The sequence below is a fragment of the Fomitiporia mediterranea genome, assembly GCF_000271605.1.
Source record: "Fomitiporia mediterranea MF3/22 unplaced genomic scaffold FOMMEscaffold_3, whole genome shotgun sequence".
Classification (NCBI taxonomy): Eukaryota; Fungi; Basidiomycota; class Agaricomycetes; order Hymenochaetales; family Hymenochaetaceae; genus Fomitiporia; species Fomitiporia mediterranea.
This window is the reverse complement of record NW_006760388.1, coordinates 747,295-766,450: the sequence shown is the minus strand read 5'-3', so window position 1 is coordinate 766,450 and position 19,156 is coordinate 747,295. Positions and strand designations below refer to the sequence as shown.

Genomic DNA, 19,156 nt, shown 5'->3' with positions numbered 1-19,156 from the left:
AAGTATTTACTCAGTGCGTTGTACTCAAGCCATGTCTTCTCCGTCCAGCCCACCACCGCGGTCTACCTCACCTTCGCCATCGTCTTCACCTCGTTCTCAGCCTCGTCCTGCAGTCAGTACGCTCAGAGCTCTCCTTAACCAGACTCTACGCGTCACTTGCTCCGATGGTCGCGTATTCGTAGGAACATTCGTCTGCGTCGATAAGCAGCTCAACCTTATTCTTGCCAACACCGACGAATATTCCGCAAATAAACCCGAGGGGCGATATGTTACAATGGTGATGGTGCCTTGGCGGCTCGTTGTTTCCGTCGAAGCTCATGACGACCGTAAGTCTGATTTTTTTCTTTCTGATAATATAAATACTATATTTCTTCATTCACGGGATCACTGATGCTGGAAAATGATTACAGAATACCTCTATACCTAAAAGGCGTCAGGTTGCATCCTGCGTAGTGCCTCTGGGGAGCTCTTGCAGGCGTCGGCTCGCGGAAGAGTTCCGTCGCTGAGCCACCGCCTCGTGGCGACGATGATGTCCACGCATATGGCAATTACGATTCTGTTTTTCGCTCGCAAACTCAGAACCTCAGATTAGGCTCGGCCGCCTGTGTACTGAATCGATGGCTTGTGCTGCGGCTGCTAGGCTGAAAACGGGTTTGGACAATATCGGACATGTGCAGTGTAGTATGACAGTCTGGTTAACGGATATAGCTCTGATGTCAACTTAATCATGTTATGGCGTGTATCATACATTTTATTTCAATATTTGTTAGTAGAATATTTGATGTGTAAAATCTTCTTGTCACTACTATAACTGGCAATGGATTTACATGTTCTCACCTCACCAATGTTTATGGATATGAATAAATAGGATTTGGATAGATCATGAAAAATTGAGGATAACTCCGAGCTGGTATCTGATCAATCTTTGTGAATCTACCGGAAATTGGCAGGTTATATTAGTTGAAACATTGAGAGCATGCCTCGGTAATTTATAATAATATTTGACTAGCAATTCAAAAGAGATGCAAACGGCACGTGACCATTCTGCATTGATCCTCGTTGACGGTGTAATCTTTTGCCACCAACAGCTACGTCTGTCTCGTCATTCACCGCCTTTGTTGCAATGGTAAGGCTGCATTTCATCGTGTATACTCTATACTTAACCCTAAAGACAGGTATCCCCGTCTCCCCCCATTCCTTCGACGTCTTCGTCGTTTCCAGTTTCAAGTGACCAGACGACGCCAAGCAAACAATCCAATACGCCAGCATCAAGTGGCACTTCATCAACTGCCCTAGTCACACCACCTGAATTGGAGCAAACTCTGTCAATGCTTTCGTCGCATCGCACCGTTTTGGGTTATTTGCTATTGTCGCGATCTACGCCAGTCAGGATTATCCGTCATTCTGGGGTCGTGTTTGATGGGGAGCAGGGGCGAAAGTACGCCAGTGCCGTAAGCAAAATTGTGGAAGCTGTACACAGTGGCCTAGAGCATGTTGGAATAGATGGAGGTGATACGGTAATGTTATTGTATTTCGTTTGCATAAGTGCTTTTTTACCATTCAGCCGCGCAGGACGAAGTACGGTTCATGCGGATCAGGACAAAACGACACGAGTTAATGATTTCACCAGGTTCGTCTTTGTCTCCATACTGTGTCATGGTGTACTTGAACTCCGTCTGTGGTTACCATCCTCAGACGAACGATACCTCCTTGCTGTGCTGCACGACCCGACGTCTTAACCTGAGAATACGTTCTCGTCGCATTCATCCGCTGGTCGCCGCCCTCCAGGAACCGCTATAGCCGTGTACATCGGCTTTCTTTCTATTGTACCATTTCAATAGCACTAATGGGAAGCAACTCTATCTTGTGGTGCTCGGCATCGTACTGAGCTGTGAATAGCAAATCATTGCGTTACGATGGGGCGAAGAAATGGGGCATTCCGTCCTCGAGACTACGCTCTTCTTATTCCTCAAAGTCGGCTCAGTACTATTAGGGATTGATCTCACAGAGCATCATCGGTACTCACGAGCACGTTCAACTATTCAGTCCAATCGATATTGTGTAACGACTATGTATTTTTTCCCTCAAAATATACTATAATCTGAATACTCTGGCTAAGTGGCTGATCTTCCTCCAACACGCGCAAAATAACACCCTCGGGAGTTCAGAACGATCATGCTGGAAGCACTTGGCGGTTTGCCCCAATTTTACTGGGTCTTGTCTCTATATTAGTACTGAAGCCACTGTGGATGTTATCTGGGGATAGTTCTGCTGATAATGGGGACGCCTTTATTAAGGGACAACTTCACTTGGCGATATGCAGGCAATTACACTGAAAGCGACACATCGGGGTGAAGGGCATCGAAGGTCACGGATGCTGTAGCTATTCTGCGCCTACGTCGCGGGCTGTTCATCGAGCTGATTTAGGAACTAACTGAAATAGCGATGCCTGTGAGCTTCTTTAGGTTGGGCAATCGTCTTCAGCTTCCCTGCTTTACAGTATTAATGGTTGCAGTGAACAATTATTGACTTCAAGTAGTGTGACTCTTCTGGACATTTATCCAGAGTGTTCGATTATTCTTCTATTTTGCATACGCACGTCTACCCTTAGACTCAGAGTTCCACCTCTCAGCGTTTGTCGTCACTAGCGACGGAGTTCATAGAGGGGCTTACGGTGTAGTTTACCCGATACTAATTGCCAGGACGATAAAGACTCAATCGAGTACTTTCAAGGAGATAGCAACTGTCTCCGCTTTATTTTGCAGTCCGTCGAGGACATTCGGGCCGATTACTTTGCATGTACAGGGATCTCTGTGTTTTGCTTCATTAGCTCTCACGGAACAGTTCTTGACGGTGTTGGAGCTCTTTGGGGGATCTCTTTCATCAGAATTTTGTTAATGGAGTCTGCTCTCTCAGCCGCCGGAGTTAGGGTAGCCTTCAGCCAACAGACGTCCTGACGAACCCACTCGTTGGAAAAATATCCGCAACTTAATACGTCGAAGCAGAGGAATACTATTCCTCAAAGCCGTGTTTCCGCGTAGATTAATAAATAATAGTCCCGAAATACTATGTTCATAATTCTCATTCTAGGCTTCTTGCGAATCGATGCACTTCTCATGAGAAATTTATTGAAAAGATCGTTAACTTCGAGGGCTTGGGGTTCAGACTTTGTACTAGCTAGTTTCGAGGTCGTGCGGATGTAGCCGCCTAAGCACAGGTAAAAGGTGTTGACATACGTACAGTCTATGAACACGAGGCTCACTGTGCCTCCTGCACTGTTCTGATTTGATGGAGCTTTTGAAGGCTGTTTCACAGTAATCGACCAGGGTAAGACTTCCATTCTCCGTTACCACTCTTGAGTTGCATATTAAGCCGATCTAACACGTAAGGGATTCCGGAAGTGTAAAGCAGGCAACATTCAATTCCTTGCCGCCCTGCATAGCGGCGAATGAACCGTTGCCTCAAATACGAACAGGACATGCAGATGCCATGTTGATCACTATGTACCACGGTCGCAATTCCTGCTCCGGGAGGTTGGCCTCGGAGTACGAAAACAGACTGTACATTTCTATCGCGTGGTTCTTGGATTCGTGACGGTGGAGGAGCATCTACGCCTGGAAGAGGTGGATTTCGGGGGTCTAGGTATCGCTTGTTCAGGTTGGAAGCATCAGACCTGGAGAGGAGTGACAGAGTGTTCTGATTCGTATGGGTCTTGTCGGCCTGAAATACGTCAAGCCGAGCTCAGCACACTTGCATTTTTTCGCACTGAATTCTTCCGCGACTAGTTCATCCGCCGGGGTCGAATACATCGAAGACACGTTTGATACTGTCGCCGACGATGCTATGCAGGCACGAGTCGTATCCGTTGGCGAGACTACTCTTGTCGCAAATCTCCGAGTTCTGTATGCCGTCTAGAGATAATGAATAAATGCCTGAGCCACGTGAGCTTAGGTTGGTCCATATCGCTACTTTTTGTTTATTCGTCGCTTTTTTCCTCTCCACCAACGAACTCTGGCGCTGTCTCATCCTCCTCGGAAGAGAAGGGCATCTCCGGTGAATCCGATGCCCATGGGAGTGTTCTGCTCCTCCAAACCTGGTCACTTGCACTTGGCTCCTGCGACGACATTCCACTTCACTCGCTTCGCTGAATAAAATTGAAACACAAATGAATACCGCACTTAAAGCCTCTATACTAACTTCCTATCTAGAAGCCACGGACTTGTCTCTTTGCTCGCATGGCATTCTCACTGGGCTCGATCATGTCATCGTTCATTGGCGAACCGATAACTCTCGCCCTCGTGCGTGCTTGCTAACACAATCGTCGAAGCCGCCGGCGTGTACATTTTCGCTTGAAAATTTTCGTCGTAGCTTGCAGATTCGGCAGTTGACGGGCCGCCTCTTCGCGATGCTCATACCTCGTGTCCCGTGGTCGACAATTCAAGGCGTCCATTGCAACATATTATAGCTTTTCAGGGTTCCAGTGGAAATTGCAGAAGCATCCTGTCAACTCTACGTACATCGGATCAAATTATGTCTCCTTAGTATAACTTTGACCGAGATGGGACGCTTGCTCGACGAACTGAGTGTCATGCGCATGACGATGTTAGCTAGTCGGGATCGTCCTTGTCTCTGCCAGGTCTGGAGAACGTCGACGAAGCCCACCTTTCTGTCATGCCGTACGCAATTCCGAGTCCCACCGTTGAGCTTCTGAGTGTTCCTTGACATTCCATATACGGATTTCCATTCCCCATGGGCGGTTCCGCCAGACTTCATTCGCGTGGGTAGGGCAGGGAACCCTTTGATCCCGTGTTCCGTTCATATAGAGTACTCCCCTTCCGAATTAAAGCGGGACGGAACGAAATTGAAAGATGGATCATCCATTGGTCGTATCTGTACAGCATGACATTCTCTCACTCTCAACTAGTCTCAATGGTACTTCTCATCATCGGAATCTAAGTCAGCAAGAATCCCGTAGTCGTTGCAAACCTAGACACTCAGCGCGTTCGAGGCGAGTTACTGATCTTAAAGACCTTGGCGACACCGACGACACTGTGCATCGTAAGACACGAATGATATCAGCCTGGAAGCGAATAGGAGGGTTCGTCAAGAGTGGAGTGTGTAAGGCACTGGCACACACTTCGTTCGCCGGCGTTGCGACCGAAGCATGGAGCGGCGCGCGTTCTCTCGCGACATTTCAACCCTTACTAATGAATTTATGGGTATAAATTTTGAATGTGTTCGGAGATGGAAAAGGCTAGGTCGCGAAGGAACCGTTGATTAGAATCGAACTGAAATGCTCTTGATGTGACTTGTTTGTCGTTATGCAACGATTCAGATCAAATTCTTTACAGAGGTTCTTCCGGAAGCTGTGGACCAATCCATCTTTGCCTTTTAGGTTTGCAGGTGTATATAAAGATTGGATGATCGTCAGCAAGCCCGTCCAGTTTGTCCTGCTCTCTGCTCCGCGAAATCCGCTCTTTGGCCAACGCTATCCCCACTATATCATCGCTCCCTCTCCTCCACCTGCTGGTCAGAGACTGATTTGCGCGCTGCGGCAACCGTGTATCTGTAGACGACCACTCCTTGTATCTGTCCCTTCCTGTCGTTGTGTTATTTAAGGTCATGTGCACTGCACCACCTATATCGTATTCAAGTCTTCCCCGATCGTTGGGGATGCAGGTCCCCTCTCTAAAAGGCTTCAATATTCCGCAGTTGGAACGTAAGTGCCTCAACGCCATCTACGTTTAGGGCCGTGCTCACCTCTCCCGATGACGCAGAGAGCCCCTCCATGATTCCTATCGGGCTGCACTCTTCAACAGAGATTGTGGACATTTCCCGTCCATCACTATCTCGGATCAATACTGACACTGTTCGCGAACAAATGGTGCGACAAGACGCAACAGCTCGAGCTATAGGTCATAGGCATTCTCGCTCTCTTGACGTCCCCTCACAGCCTGTCTCCGTCTCTGCAACCGATTGCTTGAACAGTGCTGCTAGTGATTCATTTTTACTGCCATGGTCTGCCGAAAGCAAGCCATCGCATGAGCTCCCTGTATCCCCCTTGCTCGGACCGTACATCTCTCAGTCATCTAGGAAGAACTCTGCTTCGGCATCTGCTACGTCTCCCCTCCCGCCATTTATGCCCACATTACCTCCGTTCGCTTCCAGTATAACTCCGCCTTCGCCCGTCTTTGATTCATCCGAAGACTCCGAGGCAGACGTGGATTCAGAGGACATATGGGACTTAGTCCCTTACGATATTTCTTGGGGCTCAGCCTACTACGGATATAAAGATGGGACACTTCCAGGACCGGAGGGGCAGTGCATCTTCTTACGCTCGCCGACTCCCCTAAAGTACCAGCGAACAGGACAAGCTTGCGAAAAATGTCGCGAACGAAAGGCAAAGGTAACCCGCTACAAATGCTCATACTGTAAATAGCATGTGTTGATAGCCTCTTCTCTTCTTTTTTTAATAGTGCAGTGGATCTCGACCTTCTTGTGCACGTTGTACGATGCGCGGTCTTGAGTGCATCTATGCACCAGACCCAAAGCGTGCAAAATCAGAGGACATAAAAAGCGAAAGCGAAGTGGGTGCTAGTGTCGCTGATCCCCATCCCGCTCCTTCCAGCCCGGCCGGTCATTTCGAAGTTTCGAACCAGGGGCGGATTCGAAGAAACACTGAGTACGTCAGCTCTTCCATTGCTCATAGCCAATTTCCATTTCACGAATCCTTCGATTCTAACTTCGGGTGCATTTTTAGTTGTGGTTCACACGGCGCACAAGTACATACCCAAAGTAGTCGCGTTGCTTTGAGGAGAAGACATAGCACGATTGGTTTATCGGTATCAGCGCCGCTCATCTCTAGAGGTCTTGGATTTCGGGCGTCCCGAGAACCCCGACTTGCTAGACGCATCTCTAGAAATAGTAGTGGAGCAGGGTTTCTAGGTGGCTCGCTGGATCCCTTGATAGCCTTTCCCAGAGATAGCACGGAGGACGATGATCTATCTGTTTCCGAAAGCAACCGGTTGTCTTATCACTCTCTTCTTCAGGACCCGGGTTCAGTCCCGGCGGAGTCCTTCCACACTTCCAAATTGGACTGCGGGGAAGGCATTGACGCCTCTCATGTGTTTTTACAACAGCAACCTACGCATTATGACGGATGGGATGCACGACCGTTTAGTCGCGATTGCTTAGGCTCAACTGACCGTTCTCCAAGCCTGGGATCTCTTCCCACCGATGTTCAAGAGGACCGTCAAAGCTGTCCTGATTCCCTATCACCCATCACGAGCAACAATTCAATCGTGATGTATAATGATGGATTCACTCACGCGGGTGCAGCTGAAAGCTCGCAGTTGCGTGACACTGTTTCGTCAAGCAACGAGGGCTTGATGGACTCAAGCGCTGCAGAGGGCGACTACGACATGTCAGACATGGCTCACTTCGGCTTGATGTTTGGCGGTGAAAATGCTCACTGGTCATACGATCCATCCGTCCAACAGAAGCTCGAGACAGTAAACTTCCCTATGGAGACAGATGCCCCTCATATTGCTATTCTTAGCTACTCCCCTGATTTTTATCACTTCAATTAGTAGGTTTTCATACTTTTTTGCATGCTTCGATGACCACGTCTCTGACTTGCCTTTTCAGTAACGACGACGCTGCGGCGTGGGTCCCCTCGGATTATTGTTAATGGTGTATTTTGGATGGATAAATAAATGTTTCTTTAGATGCGTACATTGCTTTCTTTTCGTTCTTGCTTTCTACCTGGACAATGGAGGACTTATAATTTTTGGGACTTTATCTATTCTTCGGAGCAAATTTATATTTTTTTCGCCTTCGCTTTCTCTTGTGGATGCTCTTGACTCATTTTTTTTATATTTCGATTACTCTTATTTGCTATGATATTTTTGATCGAGCATCCCTTTGTGAATTATAACACCCGACCTCTTCGTTCATTGACTTACATGTAGCTTTGCCGTTGCGTATGGGACACGCTTGGAGGGCGTAAACCGAGAATCCTTATTACGTACTAGAGTTGTAGTCACATGTCACATACTTACTGTATCTGGATATGCAGATGTGAATTGACCGTGGCTCGATCCTTGCTCTTTCTCGCTCACCGACGCTAATGTCGACGGCAAAGCGTCCTGCACCTAGGACGCCCGAAAAAAACCCAGCAAAGCGAAGGGCTACCTCTTCGCCGGAGGAAGGAGAAGTCGACGACGGCTATGATACTGGTACTTGGCAACCAGGACCGTCAACGTCGACCGCCGACACTCCTCAACGGGCTCGTGAAGCGATTTCGTATGCACGTCGACGACCTGGCGCTCCTCACTACAGACCTTCGCCGCCTTCATTACATGGTAGTGCAGAAAAGACTTCTCCCGCTCCGCCCCCTGTCCTGTCTACTCCAACTACTGCGCCCGCGAAGGCGCCAGCTAATGGCGTTGTAAAATCCAAACGTGTTCCGGTCAAGCGCACTCGCGAAGAAGAGAAGGCTGTGTATCATCGTGTATTCCTTGGTTGTGGTCAACGTGACGATTACGATATTGTTACAAAGCTCGGTGAAGGCACTTTTGGGTTCGTTCACTATCTCGTGTTATTGCATATTCGCGCCGCTGATTTGAATTAATTAGTGAAGTGCACAAAGCGCTACACAAACATACGCGTGAAGCCGTTGCTTTGAAACGCATATTAATGCACAATGAAAAGGAAGGCATGCCGGTTACCGCACTGAGAGAGATCAAAATCCTTAAAGCGCTTAAACACCCATGTATCGTCGATTTATTGGACATGTTTGTCATTCCTGGTGCGCGCACAACTTTTCTATGATCATTGATGGGACGTTCATTATGCTGCTCTACTAGGCAAAGGGAAAGATGTACCCATGTCCGTTTATATGGTCTTTCCCTATATGGATCATGATCTAGCGGGTTTACTGGAGAATGAGCGTGTCAAGCTATCTCCGAGTCAAATAAAGTTATATATGAAGCAGCTGTTGGAGGGCACAGAATACATGCACCATGTATGCTTGTTCTCTTGTCGTTATCCGTCATCGCTTATTTGTCCGGATAGAATCATATTCTTCATCGGGACATGAAAGCAGCCAATTTATTGATATCAAACAATGGCTCACTCAAGATTGCTGACTTCGGCCTTGCGCGCGCCTTCGACCCGTCCGGCACCACTCCAGGTACTAGTTCCGGTCGCGACCGCCGCTACACTAATTGTGTAGTGACCCGATGGTATCGTCCACCTGAATTATTACTTGGTGCGCGTCAGTATGGTGGGGAGATTGACATTTGGGGCATCGGGTATGCCTCTAGTGTTTTTGCTGAGATCCGTCAGTTAACGCGCATTTAGCTGTGTTTTGGGCGAGATGTTCATGCGCAGGCCCATTTTACCGGGCAACACTGATCTTGACCAACTTGATAAGATATGGTCTATCTGCGGGTCTCCGAATCAACAAAATTGGCCGGACTACGACAAACTACCAGGCTGTGATGGCCAAATTCGATTCAAGCCACAGGAAAGACGAATAAAACAAGTTTACGAATCGTAAGCTTTCTTATAATCACTGCTACTCATAGACTAAACAGGAAATACCAAGAATCGGAAAGGAGACCTGTGCACTATTAGACAGACTGCTGACATTGGACCCTCGAGAGCGCATAACTGCCTCTGACGCTCTTGACCATGAGTATTTCTGGTCCGATCCCTTACCAGCGGATCCGAAAAGGTCGGTTCTGTGTTCTAATTTGAAACAAACTTTAACGGTGATACGACAGCCTGCCCACTTATGAGCCTTCCCATGAGTTCGACCAACGAGGTCGACGCCATCAGCCACCGGCACAGAATGACGTTCAGAAACCAGCCGTCCGCCACGGCCTTCCGCCTCCCCTGCACAACAGAAACTTCCGCAATGAAGGTCCACACAAACAATCCTTCCGCCCCGATGGACCGCCACCGTACCCTCCACACAATGTCGCCAATAACTCTTTTAATAGAAATAGTTACCGACCCGCACTGTCGCAACATCCTTTACCTTCACCTCCCTCGCAAAACCCATGGACGTCGGCTCCACCTCCACCACACAATAGTCGACCATGGGGGCCTAACAGACCTTCAAATCAGGGTGGCAGATTTGGGAATGGGCCCATGGGTCTGGTTGGTGGAGGGTGGGGCGAACCAAACTATCAAGCCTCACAGTTACCGCCTCGACCTGCAGGGTTGCCCCCTCGTCCTGATGCTCCACCACAGCCCACATGGAATCGCGATACCTCTTTTCAAAACTCAAGCTTTGGCGGTAAAATTGCTCCTGGTCTAAGAGGGAGACCTCCCGGAGGTGGCAGTGGCCTGAACTACGGGTAGCATGTCGAATTAATTTTTGTATTGTATTAGCTTATCTAACTAGTCGACATCGATACATTTTTTTAACTTTATTTCCCTCTGTATGGGCTTATCGCAATCTGTTGTTCCAAGGGACATTGCTTATATCTTCATGTCTTCTTTTCATGATCGTTTAGTGTATTCAGTATTCATAGATAGATACATTCACTTTGCTGTTCGTCCATCTTCACGCACGTCTAACAGCTTGAAAGGCCGTTGCAGCGGCCGCATTCTTTTTTCTACTTATATTACTGCATTCATTGTGCTCCATATCAATCTCCGTCGACTATCTTCAATCTGCTTTCGTATCATTATTTGTGTACCTCGACATCATATATCATCGATTCACCACTAATAGAAATGATTCCTCGAGTGGAACTCGCGGGCCACAGGTAAATATGTGAGTGTTGCCTATTGTGTCCCTCTCGACGTAGCCCGCTAAGTGTGACCAGTTGCATCTTTAGAGTACCGGGGATGAGACTCAGATGTGGAATTGTCCAGTGTGCTTCGCCGACGCCAGCGAAACAATCCGGAATATTTGCTTCGATGTTGAACGTTTTGACAGTGATTGCATGACGCCTCGCCTCATCTCACTAGTGCTGAACACCGCCTTCAACATGGGTCATCCCTCTTCAGACACACTTTATGCTGGAGCAATAGCAGTCACAGTACCACATTTGTATGAGTCACTCTCCATGTAAGTGTCGCAAAACGGTTCTCTGTTAAATAACCTTAGCAGGTCTCCCTATCAGCCAGATCCATCGAAGAATTCTAGTGCCAACCACAAGCGGCGTTGGATGCCATATGCATGTTAACCGCGGGCGGACAGGTATCCACTCATAAGCTTGGAAGCTGAACCTGAGCCTGGAGCCTACGCATTCTAGCGTTCAAGAAGCGATACCGTGACAAGGAAGCTATACACGTTGGTCTCTTTCATCCGTTGCATTATCCGCTCATGGAAGTCTACACTTCTCTGATTATCTTGCTAGCGAAGACTTTACTCGGAACTCACGAGACGAATACACTGCATTGCTGATTATCAGCTATATGGAACTTGATACGGATCTTTATAGCATACGGTGCCTAGACTTACCTTCACAGAATATAACGAAATGGTGTTGGTACTTTCGGATATTTGGTGCTTCTGACGGATTTCTTTACTGCTGCTGTCTCGGACTACGCCGGTAATTCCCAGATATACATTGCACAGCCTTTTTTTGCAAGAAGGGCGAGAACAGGATCGGAATTCGGGTGTGCACAATGTCCCTGGAAGAGGGAATGTGAAGGATCAATATTGTGGGGCGCGATTGAATGAAGGAATTATGTAGAATTATAGTGCCGACGGTCGGGCATGACGGGACGCGAAGCCGATCAAGACGGCGCTCGCAAGCATTTACCTACACGAGAGGGCGAGCGATAGTGGTTGAGTTCTGGAATCCGCCTAGACTTCTCGTTTGAATTTGCTTTACCGACTTTCTAATGGCAAACGGATCAACTCTTGGATCCAGCAGCTCCACCTCGCATCCTCAACTAATCTTCATCGTCCATAACTGAGTTAGCAATGGAAGATGTCCAAAGATTGGAAATTGTTCGGAATTTCTGTCTATTTGAATGAGTAATTCCGTGTGAACCATCTTGTGGTACTGAATAATGAAGTTCTTATGCAAGTCACGATATTTTGTATCATGATTATTCAGGCTCATTTGCTTAAGGATATTGCTGCGAGAATACTTGGCGCTTTCTTGACCGTCCCAGGCTATGGAAGGACCACAAGCGCAATTTGCACTTCTTATTTCTCTACTTCAGTACAACCGTAAGAACTATTGCTCCATGAATTGTTATCGAGCATCAGAATGCCTGGTCACGAGAAAAAGGTACATCAGGATTACTTCTCTTCTACGAAATGGAAACTATAAAAGCAAATTCATTGAAATTCATTGTCCTAAAGAGAGTGGAGTTAGTTTGGGAGGTTGCGGTCTTAATCTCTTCGTTCAATTTACTGTGTACAAAGGCGATATTAATATTACATTACAAGTAATTCCAAGATTTGACACGATCCTGAGATATGAAAGGCGTAGCAACCCAATCCTATACTTAGACCATACTGCCACGAAGCCCGGGTATATAGCTCTCGCTGAAACATTGATCCTGTTGCATATTGGGGACTTATCTGAAGAGGTGAAAATTTCGATTTACGGATATGAGAAAGCGGAATTGTGCAGTGGTGACACACGTGTACGAATTTACTTTGTATTAGGGAACAGTTTTACCGAAGACAGCGAACTCGACAAATTCTAGGCTCTTGACCATTTCATTGTCCTACAAGTTTACTTCGATGTGACTGAAACTGAGTAGCTGTTGATGAGCAAGTCGGCGTTACCGGTAAATGGTTCAGTGCCGGTCTGAATTGATTGCAGGAACTAATTTATCGCAGTGTACCAGTCAGTATTTCCTCGTTTCCGTTCGTGAGATGATGCAAAATGTACTTACCTGGCTTGGAGACACCCCTTGGTTTTCAGTGAGATAAGCTGTATACGAGTTATTGAGTATATGGAACTTGCTCGGAATAGAAGCCACGGGGAAATAACGTACTGAAGAATTCGTTAAGATCGGCGTTGAAATCCGTAATGTCGCCATCGGCGCTGACGAACGACAACACCTCCCAGTTGGAATTCGGTCCCTTCCAAAGATTCCAATTGTGTCCCGCAAGGTTGATTCCCGTCACGGACTGAGAACCAACTGGTTGAATGCTATGTAGACATGTAACTCATGAGACTGGAATAGCAAAAAAAACCGTTAAAGAGCCGTACCCTCCTTTCCCGGAAAGCCAGATCATGCTAAAATCAAGGATGAGGGATGGCACAGAATGATCAGTATAAAAGGAGATCACATTTCGTATGACGATGCCGAAGACGCCGGAGTACCAGACGACGCCTGGCCGAACCAGATATCGTAACTTGCTTAAATGTGAACCTGAGACACCTTCAATGAAAGGAGTGGGTGCTTACGAGACATCAGCGCGTATACCTTCGGACTGCGTCTTGTACGTCCAGCTCCAGCTTGTCGGAGCAGATGCAACGTTTGACAACTGTCACAGCAATTTTCATCTTTAACAACTATCACATGCGGATGGTAGACCACTCACCTGAACACCCTTCGCAGTCAATGACTCAACGTTTGCGTCTGCAGATTACGTCTAAACCAGACATTCACAATAGTACGAAGCGATATATATCTTACAGCTCTTAACGCTGTTCTCATTGTTAGCCCAAGTCCATTGGGTCTCCCAGGAGACAGTGTTTCCCGATGCACTGATTAGTGTTGAGTTCTGGCCTCCGACTCCAGCATCTAGGGGAACGTAAATCGAGAAACAGATGAAAATGTGGAGCAGAAATCGTACTCGCGCCCCAAAGGTTCTGGCAAAGGTTGAAGTTGCCCGCGGGCAAGCAATCAAACTTGCCCGAGATTGTCTGGGCGATGACAGCTGCAGAGAGACCAGAAAGTACAAGAAGAGAGCGCATGTTTGAACAGGTTGATTAACAGAGGTGATTGAAATTCCATCCTCTAAATACAAGCAGACCACGCCAGATCTTCGGTCAAGAGCAATGGCGAAGGGGGCCACATGTACACTCGTAAAGCCTTGGCTGTTGCATAGTCGAGCAACTTCGGGGCGACATTTCTCCAAGGCACTAATATTGGCTTCTCTCGGTCAGAACAGCAGCGGACGCTTTCTGTATTCTGCAAGCGAATTTTTCCCGAATCGCGAAGACGAAGAAGTTCCAGTCCATAACAGGGCGCCACAGATCCAATACCAAAGTAATTCGCATCTGAATGCAAGTGATGTAGTCCGAGTACGTCCTCGAGCAGGTAGTAAAATTCAAACGGTCAGCAATAATGTTGTTTGGCCAAATTGGCGCTTTGGACTGAATTCAATATTTAGTGTTATGTAAGATTTAGGAGCACGTGGTCGTTCTCCGTAAATTAAAATAAAAGTTTGTTGCGTAATTATAGGATGAACTACATGGCTATAGCTATATAACGACTCATAGCACAGATTTTGCCGGTTTTCTTTGAGAACCCGTTGAAGATTTTGTTGCCCAGTTGATAACCCACTTAAACAGCATATGTTTTGCTGGGTTGGCAGCCTCCTGCCGCACGTTTCTTGCCCACCTCTCGACAGCTTCTTCCGATAAGCCAGAAGACAGCAGAGACGGTCGACTTGCCTGCAAGAAGTCCTGTATCGGAATGTAAGTGTAAGTCTTCTACTACTCTTACCGAGTATGTTGCGACTCACACAAACGTTCAGCACCATCAACCTCCCGATCTCGGCCCCATTACTGCTTTCCACTGCACTTCCACCATCCCACCCAATCGGGCTGAAGTACTCCTTGACATTTATATCCTCAAACTGGCCATCCTCGCGGAGAAGGATGTGGAGTTTGTCGCCATCGGTGTACTGACGCTCTTTCGTCGTCCATCGGTCTGTCACTTCCGACATCCACCGTGCAAACCAGCTGTAATCATTTGTCGATACTCCGTTACTGTCCACAGCGCCGTCGATTGGCGCGAGAGGATATGTTTCAAGTTTTTCGTTGAAGACGTCGGTTACTGCGTCCGAAAAGAAGAATATTCCCCCTGTCGGTTTTATCAGCATACATCTTCCTGTGCAGATAACCGGGGCACACACACCTGGCCGTAGAGTTCTACCAAGACTACGTGTAAACGCCACGGCGTCTGGGACCTGCGTATCATGAGTATATTTACAAAAGGAAACAGTAGATCCCGGACGAACATGCTTCGCAACACTTCGACATTGAACAATGTCGAAGTGGCCGACATACTCGGAAAGCGTGTTTGTGGCGTCGGCTTTGATGAACCTTCAGTTGGGTAATAGTCAACACATCAGCTTTCGGCAGGGGGTCATGTTCACAACATACACGCAGTTCTCTGGGACAAAGCTATTGCGATTGGTCACAAATTAGGCATTTAGATCAAATGAGGCGTTCGGGAATGCCGCTCACTTTGGGCTACTCTGAATAAGATCCATTCCGATCACCCTGGCATGCGGGAACTTCAACGCCATCTCAACTGCCCTATACCAAGGCATCTGGACCTGATTCTCAGTCGATATAAAAAGGTAGGGACATACCAGGTACCAGAACCAGAACCGATATCGAGGATCATTGGTGTGCTTTGGTCCTCCCTTGGACGGTGCAATACACTTTGGACTGCAAGTTCTGCATCTTTGGGATACAGCCCATCCGCCATTAATGTCCAGATGCGATGCTGCAACGACAAGCGCTGTAGCGCGAGATCTTCTCAGGAAACCATTCTCTCCCCATAATTGAACTCTTAAAGAACTCACATCCATCTCCTGCTTATCTGCTGGAAGCTTGTATGACTGAAAACAGAAGAAGCTCAGTACTCCTCTTACTTCTCGACAGTCTAACTGTATGTACCTCGCTATTCATACCTCTACCAAAGAGGTCTTTCAGGCCCTGCTGAAGCTGGATACCAGTGACTGTAACACTCATTGTAGAGGCGGGGTGGCGAGCGGACTGGAAAGTGAGCAAGAGTCTGTAGGTGAGAAGACGAAGAGGTGGCCGCAAGGATTACGGCCTCTGTATGCCCCGGACGGGGTCCTCTTATACCTCCGTGACCCTTTTGCTAGCGAAATGCAACGGTTCTCAATCCCTGTATCAGGAATTTCTGGAAGCCTTATCGCCACGGATCCGGGGATGTTACAGACTGTTCCCTTCTTGTCCTTGCCTGTCCGTCGAACCGGCGCTAACATAGAATCAATAGAATCGAAGCCGGCTAGACACCTGGATCTCGGAAAGCTCAGGCTCAGGCTTCTGCGATCCGAGAACGGAGTGGTGATATTGCGCGTATTCCACGTGTACCGCTAAGGTCAAGCGAAAATTAATAGAATCCTGAATATTCTAAAATTGATTGACACTCCAGTAACCCTACAGGAAACACTGGACGAGGACAAAGAAACGCATGCTTGGGTGAAGAACGGACCAATATGGCTCTTCACACCGTTATATGCACATTAAAGGGACTAAGGGACGGGATAACGTACCGGTAGGAGGATGCTTTCCGGACAAATGCTGCGGAAAGGACATGGAAGTGAATGAATAGCCATATAGTACTAAGAGCGTACGTTCGTACCTTCCCTTCAGCCACCAAAATCACGAACAGTTCTGCTTTTAGAACCAATTGAAAGCACTACGGGAAGTTGATTGGATCGTGCCTCCCAAGTGGGAAGTCCATACACAAACAACTCAGTACTCTGACAGCCGTCTCTTTCGCCGAAAAACAAAATAGCGCTAAGAGTACCCTTACAGCGACTAAGCAGATTGTTAATTGTGATGGAGGGAAGTGAGTTTCCCGGTGCTCCGCGGAGACCTTGCTGTTCGACGAAAAGTACATGCCCTTTGAGCTTGTTTACGCGGCATTGGATAAGTATGTCACATGCGATAGTAGAAAGGGAGCGACGATTAAAACGTCGTGAATGACAGAAACCTGTAAGGCATCAAAAGAGTCCGCACAGCGTTCACATGCACCTCTGAAAATATCTATATTTAGTTGAAATTAGCAGCCTTATGGTTGTATTTCCTCTCAGAAGCTGAAATGCAATTTTCGCGTTGCAACAATGCAAGAGGCTTTTAGTTGACTAAGGTTAAAGGCATCAAGTCGCGCCAGAATTTCATTTTGCCGTAATTGCTTTACTACAAACATAAAGGGATTTGTATATAAATCTTGGGAACGAGGATTTGAGACCTGGTGCGACTATACTGTGAGCACAAACACTTTTTTGATCCTCGCTGTCCGTCGGCGCTTGCCGCGACCCGGATAAATTGCACCCCCATTTTTTCATCCCATGTATTGCGCAAATCTGATCTCCCTTAAGGAATGAGAAGATTTCACAGTCGACAACTGCGTGATTGACAAGCCTTATTACTGGTAAGGATTTAGCAATTTCACTGATCTCTTCCTTTATGCTGCTGGCTGATATTTTCTTCCCAGCAGCAACTTACATTCCCTCAATCCCTATTAGTATACATTTCGGATCCGCCCTCTCGGGCATTGACAAAGTAAACAGCGTCAATCAGTACTCGCGAGAGCAAATGCACTTAAGCTTTGGCGCCATCTCGCGCGAAAGTTTGTTGCCCTGCCAAGCTTCTGGGTTGGGAGTGTTAGTCCCGCCTTTGGAAAATGGATTGAACAGACCGAGGATCTCAACTCTACTAAACGGTGAAGTTCAGCTCCACCACCACTAGACACAGACAGGTCGTAACTCCTATTCTCCAAAGGGATGATACTCAGAGCTAGAAGTCGTTACGTTAACCGCTCGTCCTCAATCCACGTTAAAGTTCCTTCGGCCCTCTCCGACTGCCCAAAGTTCTTGATCAGAGATGCGCGCGCACTGTGTACTGCAGATTCTACGTTGGATGCACACAAGGTCCGTGCCCCACATGGGACATTTGGATTCGTCCACGCAATGTATGAAACACTTCGGATTGCTGATAGGATAATATTGTGGTATAAACGACGAAGCGGATCATGAAAATTTAAGGACATGTAAGCACGTTATTCAATGTCCATCCTGCCCGATCCCCATCCTTTCAGACCGAATTTACCGTACGGCAACGGGCTTCAGAGCGGCGTTTTGGCAATCCCTAAGCAGGCACAATATACCGAGACTATTGACTACTTGATGGCGACGCAAAGTAATACTTTTGTACTTCACGGCTTGTTAGTATCTCTTTGTATCCCATCTCATTTTATGTGTATAACGATGCAATGTAAGGTATACCAAACCAGGATTCTCTGAGCAATTGCATTGCAGATGAAAATAATTTCCACGACAGTAATTTGTTTGAATTATTGCATTCTGTCAGGCCGACGCCGAAGAAGATGTGGCGATTTGTGCTGTACACAGGGGACAATAGGAGCCATTAATATGGCTGTACAGAAGGCTCGGAGTCAGAAAGGCAGGAGAAATTAAATGTGTAGTAGGCAATTTGGATGCCGCGCTGGCCCGGGTGTTACTGGCAATGTCAGCATTAATATTGTTCTCTAGTCCTTGTGAGTTTGTGAAACGCCACACACCTCGAGATTATCTTTAAATGCTAGGACGATCGTTTGAGGTAACTTTCATTAATTTCGCGAACTCTGATATTTACAACGGCAGTCATTCATTTCGATTGGCGGCATTGGACTATTGATCTCATGTGCATCATAGAACCTGCCACAGCAGACATATAAAATATGATACAAATATGGTTGTATATCATATTCTAATGTGTCTGCTGTGTGCATAATACGAAGTAATCGAGGGAAGGTACGGAAAACAGAGTATAGATAACTGTTAATCGTATGTAACAGTCATTCAAGACACGAAACTTTTCAGCAAAACCAGAAAGGTGTTACTGGTGTCCAGTTCCGAATTCCCCTTAAGTCCGTGAGGTGGGGGATGCATGCGAATTCACATGCGCATCGGAGCTGGGACAGGAAGAAATTTCCACGAGAACCCTCGGGCACGTTTACTTCCGGGAGCGGCATAATATTAATTATTTCATACAAATAATACGCCCTAACGCTCGTATGTTATTGGACGAATCATACACACGTCGCCTTTGGCAACAATGTCTAGAACGTACGTTAAGAATCTGTCAAAGCATGAATTTAATATTATATAACGATTATTTGTAGTAAATAAGCAGTGATGAGGGGAAGACGTAAAGTGCTACACGACGAC

At 47.1% G+C, this 19,156-nt stretch overlaps 6 protein-coding genes across 6 annotated transcripts; 3 read left to right on the top strand and 3 right to left on the bottom strand.

Annotated features, from left to right (window-relative positions):
- Positions 1-31: 31 nt before the first annotated feature.
- Positions 32-2,091, top strand: FOMMEDRAFT_165802 (uncharacterized protein; the record flags this gene model as incomplete). The annotated part of the gene is made up of 5 exons (XM_007263432.1): positions 32-326; positions 1,089-1,126; positions 1,176-1,517; positions 1,573-1,630; positions 1,696-2,091. The coding sequence occupies 5 exons, from the start codon at positions 32-34 to the stop codon at positions 1,737-1,739; spliced, it is 777 nt and encodes a 258-aa protein (XP_007263494.1). The 3' UTR covers positions 1,740-2,091.
- A 1,286-nt stretch (positions 2,092-3,377) lies between these two features.
- FOMMEDRAFT_152644 (uncharacterized protein) lies at positions 3,378-4,126 on the bottom strand (the record flags this gene model as incomplete). Its single annotated transcript, XM_007263431.1, has 4 exons — positions 3,378-3,434; positions 3,508-3,673; positions 3,730-3,911; positions 4,007-4,126. 4 exons carry the CDS (start codon positions 4,124-4,126, stop codon positions 3,378-3,380), a joined length of 525 nt encoding a protein of 174 aa, XP_007263493.1.
- A 1,381-nt stretch (positions 4,127-5,507) lies between these two features.
- Positions 5,508-7,942, top strand: FOMMEDRAFT_144939 (uncharacterized protein). The gene is made up of 5 exons (XM_007263430.1): positions 5,508-5,719; positions 5,778-6,406; positions 6,477-6,682; positions 6,761-7,588; positions 7,648-7,942. Exons 1-5 carry the CDS (start codon positions 5,623-5,625, stop codon positions 7,688-7,690), a joined length of 1,803 nt encoding a protein of 600 aa, XP_007263492.1. The 5' UTR covers positions 5,508-5,622; the 3' UTR covers positions 7,691-7,942.
- A 186-nt stretch (positions 7,943-8,128) lies between these two features.
- Positions 8,129-10,371, top strand: FOMMEDRAFT_152641 (Pkinase-domain-containing protein; the record flags this gene model as incomplete). The annotated part of the gene is made up of 7 exons (XM_007263429.1): positions 8,129-8,580; positions 8,637-8,809; positions 8,868-9,025; positions 9,076-9,314; positions 9,364-9,558; positions 9,611-9,739; positions 9,789-10,371. 7 exons carry the CDS (start codon positions 8,129-8,131, stop codon positions 10,369-10,371), a joined length of 1,929 nt encoding a protein of 642 aa, XP_007263491.1.
- A 2,345-nt stretch (positions 10,372-12,716) lies between these two features.
- FOMMEDRAFT_77786 (endocellulase) lies at positions 12,717-13,910 on the bottom strand (the record flags this gene model as incomplete). The annotated part of the gene is made up of 9 exons (XM_007263428.1): positions 12,717-12,809; positions 12,880-12,917; positions 12,982-13,139; positions 13,200-13,226; positions 13,280-13,345; positions 13,398-13,477; positions 13,535-13,572; positions 13,630-13,737; positions 13,790-13,910. The coding sequence occupies 9 exons, from the start codon at positions 13,908-13,910 to the stop codon at positions 12,717-12,719; spliced, it is 729 nt and encodes a 242-aa protein (XP_007263490.1).
- Positions 13,911-14,312: 402 nt separating this feature from the next.
- FOMMEDRAFT_17688 (S-adenosyl-L-methionine-dependent methyltransferase) lies at positions 14,313-16,300 on the bottom strand. The gene is made up of 9 exons (XM_007263427.1): positions 15,849-16,300; positions 15,755-15,790; positions 15,539-15,690; positions 15,411-15,482; positions 15,327-15,347; positions 15,182-15,266; positions 15,079-15,130; positions 14,684-15,024; positions 14,313-14,624 (listed from the first exon to the last, which is right to left on the bottom strand). The coding sequence occupies exons 1-9, from the start codon at positions 15,921-15,923 to the stop codon at positions 14,433-14,435; spliced, it is 1,026 nt and encodes a 341-aa protein (XP_007263489.1). The 5' UTR covers positions 15,924-16,300; the 3' UTR covers positions 14,313-14,432.
- Between the last annotated feature and the right edge of the window lie 2,856 nt (positions 16,301-19,156).

Excerpts from the sequence above, each read along its gene's own strand:
- FOMMEDRAFT_17688 (XM_007263427.1), bottom strand. The coding sequence starts at position 15,923 with ATGAGTGTTACAGTCACTGGTATCCAGCTTCAGCAGGGCCTGAAAGAC. Across the intron at positions 15,483-15,538 it reads GGTTCTGGTTCTGGTACCTG|GGCAGTTGAGATGGCGTTGA; the intron begins GTATGTCCCTAC and ends GCCTTGGTATAG. Across the intron at positions 15,131-15,181 it reads GTCGAAGTGTTGCGAAGCAT|GTCCCAGACGCCGTGGCGTT; the intron begins GTTCGTCCGGGA and ends CATGATACGCAG.
- FOMMEDRAFT_144939 (XM_007263430.1), top strand. The coding sequence starts at position 5,623 with ATGTGCACTGCACCACCTATATCGTATTCAAGTCTTCCCCGATCGTTG. Across the intron at positions 6,407-6,476 it reads GTCGCGAACGAAAGGCAAAG|TGCAGTGGATCTCGACCTTC; the intron begins GTAACCCGCTAC and ends TTTTTTTAATAG. Across the intron at positions 7,589-7,647 it reads GATTTTTATCACTTCAATTA|TAACGACGACGCTGCGGCGT; the intron begins GTAGGTTTTCAT and ends TTGCCTTTTCAG.